At 39.1% G+C, this 16,562-nt stretch overlaps 1 protein-coding gene across 1 annotated transcript in view; it reads left to right on the top strand.

Moving 5' to 3' along the window:
* The first annotated feature begins 2,606 nt into the window (after positions 1 to 2,606).
* Positions 2,607 to 16,562, top strand: part of srfbp1 (serum response factor binding protein 1) — a 214,218-nt gene continuing 200,262 nt past the window's right edge. Inside the window, exon 1 of the mRNA XM_043711594.2 lies at positions 2,607 to 2,876. Coding sequence (XP_043567529.2) covers positions 2,826 to 2,876 — 51 coding nt within the window. The 5' untranslated portion in view covers positions 2,607 to 2,825. The remainder of the gene's footprint in view (positions 2,877 to 16,562) is intronic.

The following is a 16,562-nucleotide window of genomic DNA, read 5'->3' as shown; positions in this document are numbered from 1 at the left end:
CATCACATTAAAGTTCCCTTTTTATTAATAAATACAAAAAGGCGAGTAAAAACCATTGGAAATGTACAACAATGAAGTGGAGGCAGGGCATCCTAGGACTTCACTAGAGTTCGTTCCCTCCTGTTTGTATTTGTCAGCCAGGGTACCCTGTTTGGACCAGATTAACAGCCTCAATCAGGGAAGTGACATTCTATGAGGTCCACCTGGCTGATCTCATTACAATCACTGCATTAGATGCAAATGGATTTTTATTCAGGTTGGGAATGATGTAACGACTGGTTTGCTATTGGATCTGTGTTGGGAACAACACTGTTTACAATTCATATGAATTACTTGGATGAAGAGATGGAAAGTATAGTTGCAGAACCTGTTGACAACACAAAAAGGAGGAAAATAAATTGTGCAAAGGAATCGAAGCGGGTTACAAAAAGATAGTGACAGATTAAGTGAATGATAAAGAGGTAACGGAGTAAAATGTGGGAAAATGTGAAATTATGCATTTTGTCACGAACAATATAAATGAAACATTTTACCTAAATGGTGAGAGATTGCAGAACTTCTGAGATAAGTAGATCTGTGGGTAATTATGCTGGAGGCAGCTCACAGCAATTTTACTGGATTAATACCTGGAACGGACAGATTGTCATTTTTGGAAAGTTTGGATGGGCTAGGTCTGTACCTATTATGGTTTAGAAGAATACGATGCAACTTGATTGAAACATAAAAATCCTGTGGGGCTCTGACAGGTGGATGTGGAGAGCTCCCTTATGGGGGATTCTAGACATTGTTTAAAAATTAGGGGTCACCCATCTACAACAGAGATTAGGTAATTCTTCTTCTTTCAGAGGGTCTTATTCCTTTGAACCACTTTTTCCTGAAGCAATCCTTGAATATTTTTTGTATTAAAGGGTCCAGTATTGAGATCTTTGTTTTTCCTAATTGAGATTAATGTTCTGGATCTTGGTGTGCAGGGGACAATTTCAAAATTTGCAAATGACAGTAATCTTACAATATGAAACTCCAAAAAGATATTGACAAGTTGCTGGAGTGGGTAGATAGGTGGCAGGTGAGAGTCAAAGTGGAAAAGTGTAATATGGTCAGAAGAACATTGAAAGGCAATACAAAATAGGGAATATAATTCTAAAGGGGTACAGGACCAGAGGGACTGAGGTGCATCTGTGCACTGATCACTGAAGGTGGCAGGACTGCTGGAGTCAGCAGTTAATAAAGCATAAAGTGACCTCATCTTTATTAATAGGATCATAGAATACAAGAGTAGAGAGCTGATGTTGAACTTGTACAAGACACTTGTTAGATCTCAATTGGAGTATTGTGTACAGTTGTGAGTGCCACATCACAGGAAAGATGTAAATCCATTGAAAGTAGCATAAAATTGATTTAGAAGAATGGTCCTGGGGATGAAAACTTCTGTTATGAAGATAGATTAAAGAAGTTGGGAACATTCTTCTTTGAGTTTTCAAAATTATTTCTGAGCTGACAGAGTAGCTAGGGAGAAGCTGTTCCTGCTCATTAAGGAAAAAAAAGGCATAGATTTAAAGTGATGTGCAAATGATGCAAGGGCGGTGTGAGAAACATCTTTTTCACTCAGCAAGTAGCTGGGATACCGAATGCAGTTTTTGGAAATGTAGTGGAGGCAGGTTCAATCATGGCATTCAAGAGAGTATTGCATGATTATTTAGATAGTAATGGTGTGCAAGTGTATGGGGAAAGGGCAGGAGAGTGGCTTGAATCAGAATTGGTGCAGGCACAATGGGCAAAATGGCCTTCAATACCAGAACAATTCGGTCATTTTCTGTGGTAGATAGATTCTTGTTAAGCGGTGAAAGGTCATCAGGAGTCAGTCAGAGAGCGTATGTGAGATTACAATCAGTTCAACCATGATCTTATTGAATGGCAGCAGACTTGACAGGCTGGATGCTCTACTCTTGCTCCTTACGTATGTTTGTAAGTATGCGTGCATGTTTCACGCATGCTGTCCAATTGAAGCATGTATAAAACTAGAACATCTTTTGAAATGTAATGGTCGGGCACTGAACTACAACTGCAGTTAATAATTTTAAACTTCATCCTCATAGTCAAATGGCTAGATGGATTTCTTTCTAATTCACTCTGTATTGTGGAATTGAACATGGTAATTCCGAGGAGTGCTATCTGCAAACTAAGTATCGGTGTTGCAACTTTGCTGTAAAAGTTGAAGTACCTCACTTTAAGTTCTTCAAGGGTGTCTTCCAGCTACGTTTGGTGCACTGCACGACTCCCCGAATAACTTAAATGATTTGTTTTTCTACAAGCAGGCTAGAGAAATCGTGAAGACGTGTAACAAAATAAGTAACAACATTTATATTTTCTCGTTCCAATGCAGGGTCACTCGACCTAAAATGTTAACTCTGACTTCTCTGCACAGATGCTGCCAGACCTGCTGAGCTTTTCCACCAATTTCTGTTTTTGTTTCTGATTTCGGGTTTTGTTTCTGTTATCCATTAGTTATGTGATTAAAAATTAAAATATTTTAAAACTCTGTCATCTTTTGTTCTTATTAAAGGCTTCATCTCGCACCATAAAGTTGATTATTTTGACAGTACTGGATTCATACGAAATGCAATACATGTATTGAACCTGCCGGATTGCCGTCCGCATGCGTATTGGGACCGGAACGCAAATGATTTGCAGAGTAGCTCCGGGCCACCTTCCGCGCTGCTCCACGAGCTCCGGACCGCGTTCCATTTCCTTTCACGAGCTCCGGGCCGCGTTCCATTTCCTTCCACCAGCTCCTCGCCGTGTTCCATTTCACGTCGTCGTGCAACATGGCATCGGCGGCAGCAGCAGAAGTAGCGCCGGTGAATGTCAACAATGAGGTGGGTGAAGACGCCGCGATGCTGTATAATTAGCGGTAAACTCTTGACTGTCTATGGATATTTTTTGTCCACTCCCCTGTTGGGTGGGGTGGGAGGTTTGACTATTTTACAGATCTATCTTTGCAGTTTGAAAATAAGAGTTGTCTCGGGACTTCCCACAAACCCGGATTGTCGTTGGCGGCGCTTCTGGATGTTTGCATTATCACTTTGCATCGGAAACGCAGGGGCCAGCGGTTCCTCAGGCCCATATGAAAACGTGCTTCGCTGTAGATACAGTGGGTTGGCATTTTATATTGCCAATGCAAATAGAAAGTACGGAAAATACTTTGCCCATGCAGCATATATGGAGGAGAGTCCGCCTTAGTACTTCACTCTGACCGAAGTTTTTTAAAAAATGTGTTAATTTCTAAATTTTACTTTTAGTTCACACAAAAGGTCACTGAAATGGATCAGTAATTGCTTTTCTCTTCCTCACCTATCACCAGATCTGCTTACTGTTTCCATTTTTTGATTTTATTTAAAATTCTTAATATCCTCAGTATTTTGGACTGTTACCCACAGAATCCATGAACTACATATTTACTTTGGTCTCTTTTTGTGTTGAACAAATACCTACAAATCTGGAAATTGAAAACCACCTGACTTCCTTTGGTTAAATAAAATATTTTCACTTTCCTTCCATTTTGTGTACTTAAGAATATAAATAGGTGTAGTTCTAGGTCAGTTGGCTTGGATATCGAATATAACCAGAACCAAACTACATCAACTCCACTTTCCCACCCTATTCCTATACCCCTTTATTCCTTTCGTGACTGGTGATCTCGGTCTTATGGGTCAGAATTTGTGAGCCTTTGGGGCAAGAGAATTTCAAAAATGTTCAATTCTCTGAGTACAATGAGGGAAAGATAGGCATTTAAGAGCTTCCTATGGAACCTCAGAACATCTGGTGGCATTTACAGCCACTGAAGTATTTCTGAAGTTTAGTAATTACTGTGCTGTCGCAGCTAGTTCCCATACATCAAAGATGCACAAACAGCAATGGTGAACATAGTCAGATAAGTTGTTTCACTGAAGCTAATTGAACACTCGATATTGACCAACGTATCAGATAAAACTTCTTTGCTGTTCTTCAAAGTAATGCTTTGGCATCTTTGTGCACACCTAAGTGGGAAGGTGGCTCCTGGGTTTAATGTCTCATCTGAAAGATGACACCTCTGACAGAGCAGTGCTACCTTGACCATAATTTTTGTGTTCCAAGCCGTGGATCACAATTTGATTCTGTCTTGTCTGACTACGGGAGAAGAGTGGTACCATCTCACCACGCAGATGCTTAGCCATTAAACTTGCAGAAAAGATTTTCCAAAGTACTCAGACTGAGCCCTGTACTTTCAATTCCCCACATATGTGAGAAAAAGAGTGAAAGAATGCTTTCATCTCTTCTACTTCTACAAAATTGAAATTTATTTTTCTAAGGATGAGCTGAATTGAACTCCATTCAAATGTTTTGGACGTTTTAGTTTAGTTTGGAGTAGAAAGTCATATTAAGAAGCCTCATGGCAGTCTTTCTTATACTCCACCCAATTTAAACATTGTGTGAATGTCATTCATCTGATAAAATCTTGCATTTTTGATCCAGTTGTTATTAAATGTCAGTTGACATATCTCTATTAAGATAAATAACTGAGTGGAAAATGATTTTTCTTTATTTTGTGGGTGTGAGCATTACTCATCCATAACTGCTGTGAATATGGTGGCGAGTCTCAATGCTGAACTGGTCTACATACACATAAAGTGCTGTTAAGGCATTCTGGGATTTTTAATGCTGTGACCATGTTGCAGTGGCGATATATTTCTCTGATAAAATGGTATGTGGGTTGGAGATGAACTTGCAGGTGGTGATCCCATGTGTTTGTAGCTCACTAGCTGGTAGAAGTCATGGGTTTGAACTGTGCTCTGAAGGTGGCATTGGTGAATGGCTGCAGTCATGAAGTAGATGATACCCACTGCTGCCACTTTGCACTAGACTTGATGATAGTAAATATTTGAGGGTGATTGGATTGCTGATCGAGCCCTCTACTGGATCTACTCCATCGTCACCAAAACCTGAACCTCTCTAACATTGCTCAAATCTGCTAAAGCTCTTACCTTTGCCTTTGTTGCTTTCATTCTGGCCTTCCATCTTCCATTCTATATAAACATGAGAATGTCCAAAACTTTACTGTCCACATATCACATCACTCTGAGACTTCTTCATTCACTATCCCTATACACACTTATATTGGCTTTGACTCAGCAGTTCGTTTTAACAGTTTTCATCCCCACTTTTCACCTCTCCCTGTTACCTCCTTCAGTCCAACAAATATCTGAAATCTGTGCGTCTCCAATTCTGGCCTCTTGAGAATCTATGATTTTACTCATTATACGTGTATGTTCAGATACTTAGCTCTAGAATTACCTGCTGCTGCTCAAATCTCTGAACTTCTCCACCCATCTCTGCTGATTTTTCTTTTAGGGGACTCCCAAATCTCATCTTGACCAAGCTTTTAGTCATCTGATCTAGCACATGGAGATAATGTGCTGAACTTGTTCATCTCAACTAAACACTTATAAATTGAACCTGCAAAGGTCCCTTAATCTTGAGACTTCCTATACTTTCATGTAGCTGAAGCTTTATTTCTTGGCAGAGTTTTTCAGGCTTGCAACCTTTTATTTAGTATTTTTACCAATTATATAACAGTTAAAATAACAATAGACTAAGATACTGAAAATCAGAAATAAAAGTACATACAGTGCAATGAACAGATTTGTCAACATCTGTAAGGAGAAAGAACACAATATTTTAAAACATTTATTCTGTTTCTTCTCTTTGCAGATGCTGAGAGACCTGTTATGTATTTCAAGGAATTTTCTACAAGTCGCCCCATTGCAAAGGAATTTACATTCTCGTTAGGAAACAAATGGAAGATTTTAACACATGACTATTAGTCAGATATCTCCTTCAAATATTTTTGTTTATGATTTGTCTGTCCCACCAAGTTTCTGATCTCTTACCTTTTCTTCTTTGCCTAATTTTTCAGCATACCGACTTACTTATACCATTAGTAGATTGCTACAGAAACTTATTTGCCGGTAACATCAGAATTGTTTCCCAACATTTGTTTAATCAGTTAACCAGTCTTCTTTCATTTTTTTTTAATGTGATGGTTGCAAAGTTTGTTGACTCCATTCAAAGCATGCAATTTAGGTGGATACAAGTGAATTAATGACTGGGTGCTGCAGTACTGGGTATAGTTGGTATTAACCTAATTCTGTGTCACCTTTGCTGAATTAATTTTTGGTAAAGTTTCTTCAATAACTTTGCTATCTTCGCACTTTTACTTCTGAGCAAAGCTTATAGCCCAAGGAAGGATTTCCTGTGTACAATTCAGGGTCATGTTTTAGGTATATTCAGGGGACAGTCAGTTCTACTATAATTTGTGGTATAAGAAAATCATGTAATAGCACCATTTAGAGTAATGGGGACAATTCGCATTATAACCAATACACGCTTTAAAACTTTGTGTTTTAGAAGCAGTGTCCTCACTTCATCAATCGTGTTTTTGCAAATTAGTGGTAATGAAAGGTATGTTATAACTGAAGGACTTAGACTAAAAGTATCAATAAACCTATAGAGGGAGAAAGTTCTGAGAATCACTTCTTAGGTTACTCCATAATATGGACATTTGACAGTGATGATAAATTAGCCAAATACTGATACAATCTAACATAATTATCTTCTTGGTCAAAGTTATCTTTGCATTCTGTACTACACTTTTAAACTCACCAACAGCTTGAATTTATATAGCACCTATGTATTTTGATATCGTACTTGGTGAAGTACCTCACAGGGATAAGTGAGGGATAGGACAATCATAAATTTCAGGTGTGGGTTTGAAGGATGACTTTGAAGAGCTGGCCTGGAAGCCACTGGAGTAGTTAAATCTTTATTGACAAACGAATGACTTGACTTTTATTTTATCAGGAGATAGGTCAAGATGTGAAGGCACATGACGCTGTGGAAGTAGCTTATCTACGCATTGTGGAGAATGTGGGATCAAATTATGAATTGGGATTTCAATAGGATGTCAAAATTATGGACTTGCCTGGTTCAACTTGAATTTGAATCAGGTTGCTAAGGAAAGGAATGGAATTAATGGACAAATCTCTCTCTTGACGTTGTGACTTTGGCTGATAATTTGATAACATTTATCCTGAGGAAAATATTTGGTTCATCCAAGACTGGATATCAGATAAGTCATCTTGAGTATGTAGTAGCAATGGTGGAGTAGAGTGAGCAGGCAGGAGCTGTGTTCTGTGTACTTTTTAAAGCTGGCTCCATGTCTTCTGATGTCACAAAGGGGCAATGTGTGATGAGGAAAAGGGAGTGGACCAAGATTAGGTCTTTCGCGACTCTGGTTCAGAATTGAAGAGAAGGTTTTGCTGGAGAAACTCTGGCTACGTGTTAATTGGTGTGTTAGAGCCAAGAAGTGGTAGTGACAATGCGTCGGTCAACAGAGAAAGGTTTTAGAGGATGACATTATAATTGAGTGTGGCAAAGGTCATAGAAAATTGAGCAAGGATGAATACTACATGAGGTGAGTTACTGGCATGGATTGAGGATTAGCTGTCTGACAGAAGGCAGAGAATTGGGATAAGAGGTTCTTTTTCGGAATGGCAGCTGTGACAAACCTGCAGGGTTCAGTTGTTCACTTTGTATATTAATGATCTGGATGAAGGGACTGGGGGCATTCTGGCAAAGTTTGCCAATGATACAAAGTTAGGCAGACAGGCAGGTAGTACTGAGGAGGTGGGGAGGCTGCAGAAAGATTTAGGCAGTTTAGGAGAGTTGTCTGGAAATGGCTGACGAAATTCAACATGAAGAATAAGGCAAGGACTATTTTCTAAACGGAGAGAAAATTCATAAAGCCAAAGTACGAAGGGATCTGGGAGTGCTAGTCCAGGATTCTTGAAAGGTTAACTTGCAAGTTGAGTCCGTGATTAAGAAAGCGAATGTAATGTTGTCATTTATGTCAAGAGGGTTGGAATATAAAAGCACAGATGTGCTCCTGAGACTTTATAAAGCTCGAGTTAGGCCCCATTTAGAATTCTGTGTCCAATTTTTGGCTCTACATCTCAGGAACGACATTCTGGCACTGGAGCGTGTCCAGCAGAATTTCACACGGATGATCCACGGAATTGTAGGCATAACATATGATGAACGGCTGAGGATCCTGGGATTATATTCATTAGAGTTTAGAAGGTTGAGGGGAGATCTAGTAGAAACTTACAAGATAATGCATGGCTTAGGAAGGGTGAACATTGGGAAGTTGTTTCCGTTAGGTGAGCAGAGCCTTGGAATTAGATGGGGTCAATTTAAATGGAAATGAGACATTTCTTCAGCCAGAGAGTGGTGAGCCTGTGGAATTCATTGCCACTCAGCATAGTGGAGGCTGGGAAATTATCAATCTCTGCTTGAAGAAATTTAAATTCTTGATCTCGCAAGGAATTAAGGGCTATGGGGAGAGTGCGGGTAAATGGAGTTGAAATGCCCATCAGCCATGATTAAATTGTGGAGTGGACTCGATGGGCCAAATGGCCTTACTTCCACTCCTATGTCTTATTGTCTTACACCACAGTCAGAGTAAAATCTCATGTAATTTGAGACACTCAGGGCCATTTTAGTGTGACAACAGAAATCTGATAAGAGGTGTACTTGTAAGAAAATTAGGCATGAATTAAGGGAATGGTCAAGCATTCATAGTAAGGCTGAGTTTTTTTTTCCAGGTGTAAGTGGTGATTAGAATGTTGAAAAGGGGGGGAAATACCTGAGGGAAAATAATAATTTACAATGCTAGTTAGTATGGTACCCATTTATAAGTAAATATCAGATGATTTCCAGTTGCCATGAAAAATGAGACCCCTGACATATTATGACAGTCACTTGTTTTCAGAATTGGTGAGCCAAATCTGAGAGAATGTAATGAGGCTGTGCTAACTGGCATACATGGTCTTTGACTTAGCTATACAAGGTATCTGGTGAGTTTATGGTCTTCTGAATAACTATTGTGTGAGCAAGTACTCCAAGTCAGAATATAGCAATTGTGATTTGAGCATAGGATCTGAAAGTATTTACACAAGCATTTACCTTTTATTCTATGCACTCTGTATTAATGAGACCACCATCCAAGTGTTTCACTGATTCAGAAAATTTTTGAATAGAGTTTTTTTTTTTACAGAAACCTGGAAGTTTTAGATGGAAAGGAGAATTGGGTGGTTTCTGAAAGTGTGTTTTACCACTCTTTTGGTGTTGAAACTTCCAATCATAAGCGTAAAGCAGGCTTTTGGGTCATTTTAATTCATGAGAAATGACGAAGTACGCTCACTCATTAGCGACACAGATACTAACTTAGAGATGGGCAATAGCATAATTGTATTATTGGAAGACTATTAATCCAAAAACCCAGGTAATGTCCTGAGGACCTGGGTTTGAATCCTGCCATGGCAGATGGTAGAATTTGAATTGAATAATAATCTGGAAATAAGAGTCCAATGATGACCATCGGACCATTGCCTCTTGACAAGAAAAACACATCTGGTTCACTCATGTCCTTTAGGGAAGAGAATCTGCCATTGTTACCTGGTCTGGCCTACATGTGACTCCAAATCCATGTCAATACAATTGATTCTTAACTACCATCTGGGCATTGGGAATGGGCAAGAAATGCTGGCTCAGCCAGTGATACCCACATCCCATCAATGAATTTTCAAAAGTAAAGATGGATTCTTCACTTTTGAAAAGAATCGCTCCATCATAATCGTCTCTTTTTTTTTATAAAGTAACTTTCCAGAAGCATAATTAAGCAGTAGTTAATTTTTTTGTGCAGAAATCATAGAAGCTCACTTGGCCTTCATTGGCCACCTTGAATCATGGTAAGTTGTCCATATGCAGCTTTTATCTTTAAAGTTTAGAATACAACATAAATTCTCTCCATAAAATTGCAGGTATGTGACATCAGCCTGACACTGGACAGGAGTTACGCCAAAAAGGAACAAAGTTGGCATTGTCATTTTCTACCAGAAGTAAGATCAGAATTTGTGAGCTGGGTGCCTAGCAGTTGGACAATGATGGAGGATCACTTTTTTTAAGAAAAGTTGTTGGATAATCCGTTAAATGCCTTCATGATTAATAGATTTCAAAATGCACAGCGCAATTCTATCAAATTGTTACGGACTTTTAAGAGATTGTATTAAAATTTTGATTCATTTGAGGTCCCAGGATCAGTATTAGCATTTAAATTGGAACTTGTACTAAGGTTTCTGAGATGGATTGGCCTTTGGTTCTAATTGGTAGACCTTCTTGAGTGTTCTTGTTGTATTCCGTCTCTACCTTGAAAACGAACGATGGAGAAACAGTCCCTCCCTTCAGCCAAAGTGGAACAAAATAAAAAATGGTTGGTGTTGCAAAGATCAGATGATCCAGTGAATGCGACATCTTGACAGTAATCCAGTGAGTGTCGATACAGTGGAATTCTTAACATCAGATAAAATGGGGATGGAAGTACCTTGAGCACTATTCTTTCCTCAACTATTTTCCACTGTGACCCTAATATAGACATAGAGTCAGAGATAACGATTGAAAATTAACATGACCCTGTTAGGTTCCCTTCTTGAAATTCTTACAAGCTTGATGTAACTGCAGATGTAACCTCTGTGAACAGCCATGATTTATTTCAGCAAGTAACAGCTTTTGGAGGATCACTTAACAAGCTTTGCGATGCCTGTGGAGCGTGTCAAGCAAAGCTCCCTGAACAATGGAACCATCCTCCCTTTAGACAGGGTTATACATCGCAGTCAGTCATGCACACAAGACACAACCCCCTGCCAATCCCCCGTAGTCACCCAAAAACAATATAAAGTGATTAGATTATTTCCAGAAACAGTGTGCGACTACGTTGTTACATCCTACCTGCAAGACAGAAACCCCCCCCCCCCCACCAGACATCCAATTTCTTAGATGTCAGCAGAATAAATTAACCCTTTAACATCTCAACATCTCATTCCTAGACACCAGCAAAACACAAACAGCAATAAAGCACCACAGTAACATTCAGTGTAAAACTAGTAAAGTTTGCATGCCATACTTTAGATGCTGATCTATCATACAAGTGTGAAATGGTATATTTTAAGGGTACATTTTTAAAAAATGTTATTACTTGTTCATTTTTTCATTTAGATCAGTACACTTTGTGTACTTTGACCAGGAAGTAATGCTTTGATTACATTTTTAAACATGCTACTGATTTATAACAATACCACACCAAGCTTCCCCAAATGCCATCTTGAAATCATTGATACTAATGTGAAACAAGTCAAATAGCTTGTAATTTGAAAGTCTTAGCATAAAGGTATTCTAATATCGACATCATATTTCTATAAAGTGAAGTTTCTCTATGGATTCTGTTACACAATGCAGCTTTAGAATAAAAATGGATTTAGATTGCAAGGTAAGTAATTTATCTGTGAGGAGAAAGTGAGGTCTGCAGATGCTGGAAATCAGAGCTGAAAATGTGTTGCTGGAAAAGCGCAGCAGGTCAGGCAGCATCCAGGGAACAGGAGAATCGAAGTTTCTGAAGAAGGGCTTATGCCCGAAACGTCGATTCTCCTGTTCCCTGGATGCTGCCTGACCTGCTGCGCTTTTCCAGCAACACACTTTCAGCAAGTAATTTATCTGAGCTTGGAACCATGTTCCTCACGTGGTTGCAGAAGTGGACATAGTATTATAGTTGAGACCTAACCAGAGTTTTCTAAATGTTCAATGTAACTTGATATGAATGTACTGGAAAGAGTGCAGATGCGAACCTCAAGAGTTAAATTTCTCATTGCTGAAACCAGTTGAGAGGATAGATTGAAAAAGTTGGGACTGCTGTTATAGAGATGAAGGCTAAGAGGAGACCTAATAGAGGTTTTCAGAATCATATTGGGGACAGGATAGAGTAGAAAGGAAGAAACCGTTCCCATTTTTGAAGGGATCATGAATCAAGGGACACAGATTTAATGATTAGTAAAGGGAGCAAATGTGTTTTAAGGAAATTTGTTTTCAAATTGGCAGTTAGATTATGGAATGCTTATAGAATCCAATGCCACGTGGTGTCGTCCAACACCATCAATCTGTTCAGGGAGTGGAGTGTCGAATTGCCCCTCCAACTCTATTTTAATTTAACCCCTGTCCTCCCCTTCACCTTTTGATCATGCAGCATTGTCCTTTGATGTGAAGAGCACTGCTTGTCACTGGCCACCCGGGTGTTTCCTTTCTTCCTAGTGGTGGAAACTGAATAAAGATTTGTCCACATGTTGTCTTTCACTGTGTCTCGCACCTGCACACACACATGGGTGCTGGAGAAAATATAAGCACGATTGCACTTAGGCGGTAGTGTGGGGTAAAGAGAAAAAAAGGAGACTGAGTCCCCTCAGTTAAGGGCACTGACTCTGCTGAGGAAAAAAAACGAGAAAAAAAAAATCCAATGCTTGGAAGTGTGTTGGAGGCAGGTTGAATTGAACTGTCCAAGGAAATACCAGATGATATTTATCCAATTAATGTGCAAAGTTGTAGGAGAAAGTTCGAGATTGGCACCTAGGTAATGGGCCTCATTTGAGGAGCTGGTGCTTGCATAATGGGCTGAATGGCCTCCTTTTGCACTGTAACAGTTCTGTGATTGAGTGGACGAGTTAGATCCCAGAAAGAAATCTTGCTTGATGGATTTTTATTTTAATTTGACGTTGTGGTCATTCACTGAAACAGGCACACAGGCTGCAGATTTTCTTTGACACTAAGAAGTTTTTTTACACTTAAGAACAAACCACACTATGCATAGAACACAGTTTGAAAGGTAGAGTCATAGAGTTGTACAGCATAGAAACAGACCCTTCAGTCCAACTTGCCCATGCCAACTAGATATCTTAAATTAATCTCATCCCATTTGCCAGTGTTTTGGACCAGACCAGACCTTGCCCCCAACCCCCCAAATATTTTAAAAAGGTAGCCTAGACCCTAATATTTTCTTATTTTAAAGACAGACGTGAAGTGGATTTTCCAGGTGGGATGTAACTGGTCTAACTATTCAGCTTTAAACATAACAATTTATTTAAACACTACACTTGAAACACCAACAAAAGAAAATGGAAGTTAGGGTAACTATTGGAAAACTTAATTGACTTGATACAGTAACTATTACTAATGAACTGTTCCAATATGGTAACATCCCATAAAGACATCCCTTGATAAATAGGTAAATTCAAACACGCATTCTTATAGGCAGACGCGAGCAACATAGAGAGAGAGATCTCAGAAGAAAGTCACAAGTTCTCTACTGAAACTTGCAACTCCCCTGGACACTCATCTTGTGACTGTTACAAACTAGAAAAACTCTGTACTGGGAGAACTGGCCACTCCCCTTCCAATGATGAACTGTTAATGCCGAGACTTTTCAGCACCTCTATCTTTACAATTGCTCTTTAAAAAAAATAGGCCAAAGAAACCACCAACATTTGGTCCAAATTCTTCTAAACCCGTACTATTCATATATTGATCCAAATGCCTTTTAAATGTTGTAATTGTACCTGTCTCCACCACCACCTCTGTCAACTTGTTCTATACACCCATCCTCTGCCTGAAAAGGTTGCTCCTTGGGTCCCTTTTAAGTCTTTCACCTCAAACGTTTGCGCTCTAGTTTTGGACTGCCACTACCCCTGGGAAAAGACCTTGACTGTTCATCCTACCCATGCCCCTCTTGATTTTATAAACCTTTATAAGGTCACCCCTCAGCTTCTGAAACACTGGGGTGGGAGAGGGGGGAGGAGAAGCCCTAGTTGGTGTAATTAATGAACTGTTTTTACTAAAGAGAAGTTTGTGTGCAAATAAATAGTTGGGCTTCCTAGAGAAAGAGTCTGGTAGTTTATATTTACCTCTGCTTATAAATTACACTCCCTCCACTATTACCCCTTGCTTCAGTGGCAGAGCTTTTATCCCTGTGTGATGGTCTTTTATTTGTTTGTAGGCAATATATGAGAGATTCCAACAAAACTTAGCATATAGAAAGGACTTGGCTGGACAAAGAACAGACTAGCTCTTACTGCTGATATGGATCACGCTACTGAAAGTTTTGAAAAGATCTGTTAACTTTGCGAGACAGGTTGAATTGGTTTTTAAAGAATGTTGTGGGTTTTAATTCGAATTTTTTTGATTTGGAATGTTGGGGATTGTCTCAGCTGCTGTTGTGTAATTTGTCACAGCTTTTAAACTGTGAGCTGATTTTTCAGAGCCAAATTTAAGACTAGGACTGGCTTGTAGTCTCTTCAGTGAGGTGAAAGCTCTTGATGTGTTTCAGTTTTTTTTTGTCAAGTTTGTAGTGTCAAGGAAAAAGCCTTGAGGAAAAGCTGCATAATTGTAATAAAATTGAGTTATAACCTCTAGAGCAGAAGTGAAATCCTCCATTGAGTGCCCTTGTGTTTCATTACTTTCTAAAGTTTGATTGTGCTTTTAAACTATTTAAGGAGAGGCAGATGGTGGATGTTAGCTGAGGTTTGAGTTGGACACCTATAAATAGATACTGATTTAAACTGCGGTTGTTTGGACTAGAAGGGGCTTGCTTATAATCTGTAAATAAATACTTATTAAAGTGTAAAAAGGTTGGCTTCAATTATTATCCTTGGTGGAATATGACCATAAGAGGGTGAGCACAGGAGATTTTCCTACTTGAGAACTGTCAAGCTCCAGCACTGTTGACCCATTGCCCTAAGGCCATTCTATGCTATTAAAACTTGAGACCATCCCTGTGCTACTAAATATGAGATCTACTATGACAGTGTTTACTGTTGTCTCTGACTATGTTTATCTCAGTTTGAAATGCCTTTTGAAAAATTACTGACATTTGTAGTTTTTCTTGTATTCTAAACACGTTGAAAACACAAACTGTTAAATAATTTGACATTTATACAGAAAGTGTATAAACTGTTATCGAGTCAGTTTGCCATCTATATCTGTTTATTTTGCTGTTTTGCTTTCAAACAAAATAAACCATACTTTTACTAATTTGTTTGGAATAAAGCATTACAAGTTTTTCTAACTTTGTACCAAAAATGCACAATACATCAGGTCACGACTATAGGCATTAACATTGTCCAGCAATTTAATACAAATAGAGAAATACAGGTGGAATAGGATGGGGTACTTGGAAGATTTAGAAGATGTTAAAGGATGAAGGCCATAATGACACCATACTGGTATGGACAGGATGTGTGGTGGAAAGCATAGACATATGTGGAGACTTTGGTGAGAGCGTCAGGGTTCTCACCAATTTCAAAGCCTTTGCTCCAGTTACTGGACATTCTGGTGGGAAATGGGGGCAACAATTTGTTGACCTGCTGACGGTTTGAGATTTTGGATTGTGCAATGTGGGTAGAAATCACTGAGTGAGCTTCCAGCAGGATGTGGAGTAGTTGATTAGGGAAGGGGAAAGGGGATGCTGTTGCTGGTAATTCACCACTGATTCTGTGTATTGCTCCTTACCATAAATGGAGACACAAGCAAAAATCTTGTTCAAAGACAATTCAAGCTTAAAATGGTGGTCGTGATAGGAAGGTATAGCTGTTCAGCTGTAGACTCCATTTTAGGGGTACTGTAGTTAGCTATGACATTGGGAATGTAGCTGAACTTCATTCTACCTAGACGACTTCTGTGAGGTGTCAACAGTAGTTGCTATTAGAATGCAGGAAGGTGTCCTGAAAATTAGTAGCAGCTAAGTTAGGGCTTGGAGTTCTTGGACAGATGTGAAAGTAAGTGTTTGCTTACTCTGTTGAAGGGTGAAGGACTCTGAAGTAGTCTGTGAGCATCAGTACTTCAGTGCAGTTGAGAAGCTTGTGGCCATATTTGTTTGATGCAACTGAGTAAGGTTGGAACTTGGTGTGGATGGGAGCAGGAGAAGGGGGAGTGTTACTGTTGAAGGACTGGAATTGTGCTTGTCAGGGTCTAAGGGAGTGTAGATACAGAGAGAGGCTGATTGACTAGACTGAGGCAGCCCATGATGCAGCAAATAAAATGAAGAATTTTGAACCCTTATAAAGTTATAGAATCATAGAGATGTACAGCACGGAAACAGACCCTTTGGTCCAACCCGTCCATGCCGATCTGATATCCCAATCCAATCTATGTTTCCTTAATAGCTTCTTGTAATGGCTGAAAAATCTGGGATCTGTCTTGACTACATTTGCTATTCAATATACTATGTGAGGTGTTCAATTACCCACACTTACCACGTTTAACTCTAGGAGTTAAAATATAAGTTGACACATATTATAGATCTATGACTGGTGTATAGTGAATTTCATTGTTTGGCCAAAACAAATTTCATTGTTTATTCACTCCAAAAGTTCCTGAATCCCAAACTTTATCTAGTTTTTCGCGTAAAAGTTCTGATCCCTATCCAGATTGTAACATAAATTTGGCAGTAAGGCCTAGGATCATAATTGATCTGATATTCCAAAATTGAGTGAAATACCTATAAATAAGCTCTTTCAATATGTCAAATTTATCCAATAAATTGGATAAATTTCACCCACTATATGCCATGCAAAACTGTAAGTTCTTGGCTG

The sequence above is a fragment of the Chiloscyllium plagiosum genome, unplaced genomic scaffold (assembly GCF_037043375.1).
Source record: "Chiloscyllium plagiosum isolate Xiang-an unplaced genomic scaffold, Cpla_swu_hap1 HiC_scaffold_2, whole genome shotgun sequence".
NCBI lineage: Eukaryota > Metazoa > Chordata > Chondrichthyes > Orectolobiformes > Hemiscylliidae > Chiloscyllium > Chiloscyllium plagiosum.
The sequence above is the reverse complement of the archived record's forward strand: the minus strand, read 5'-3'. Positions and strand labels throughout refer to the sequence as shown.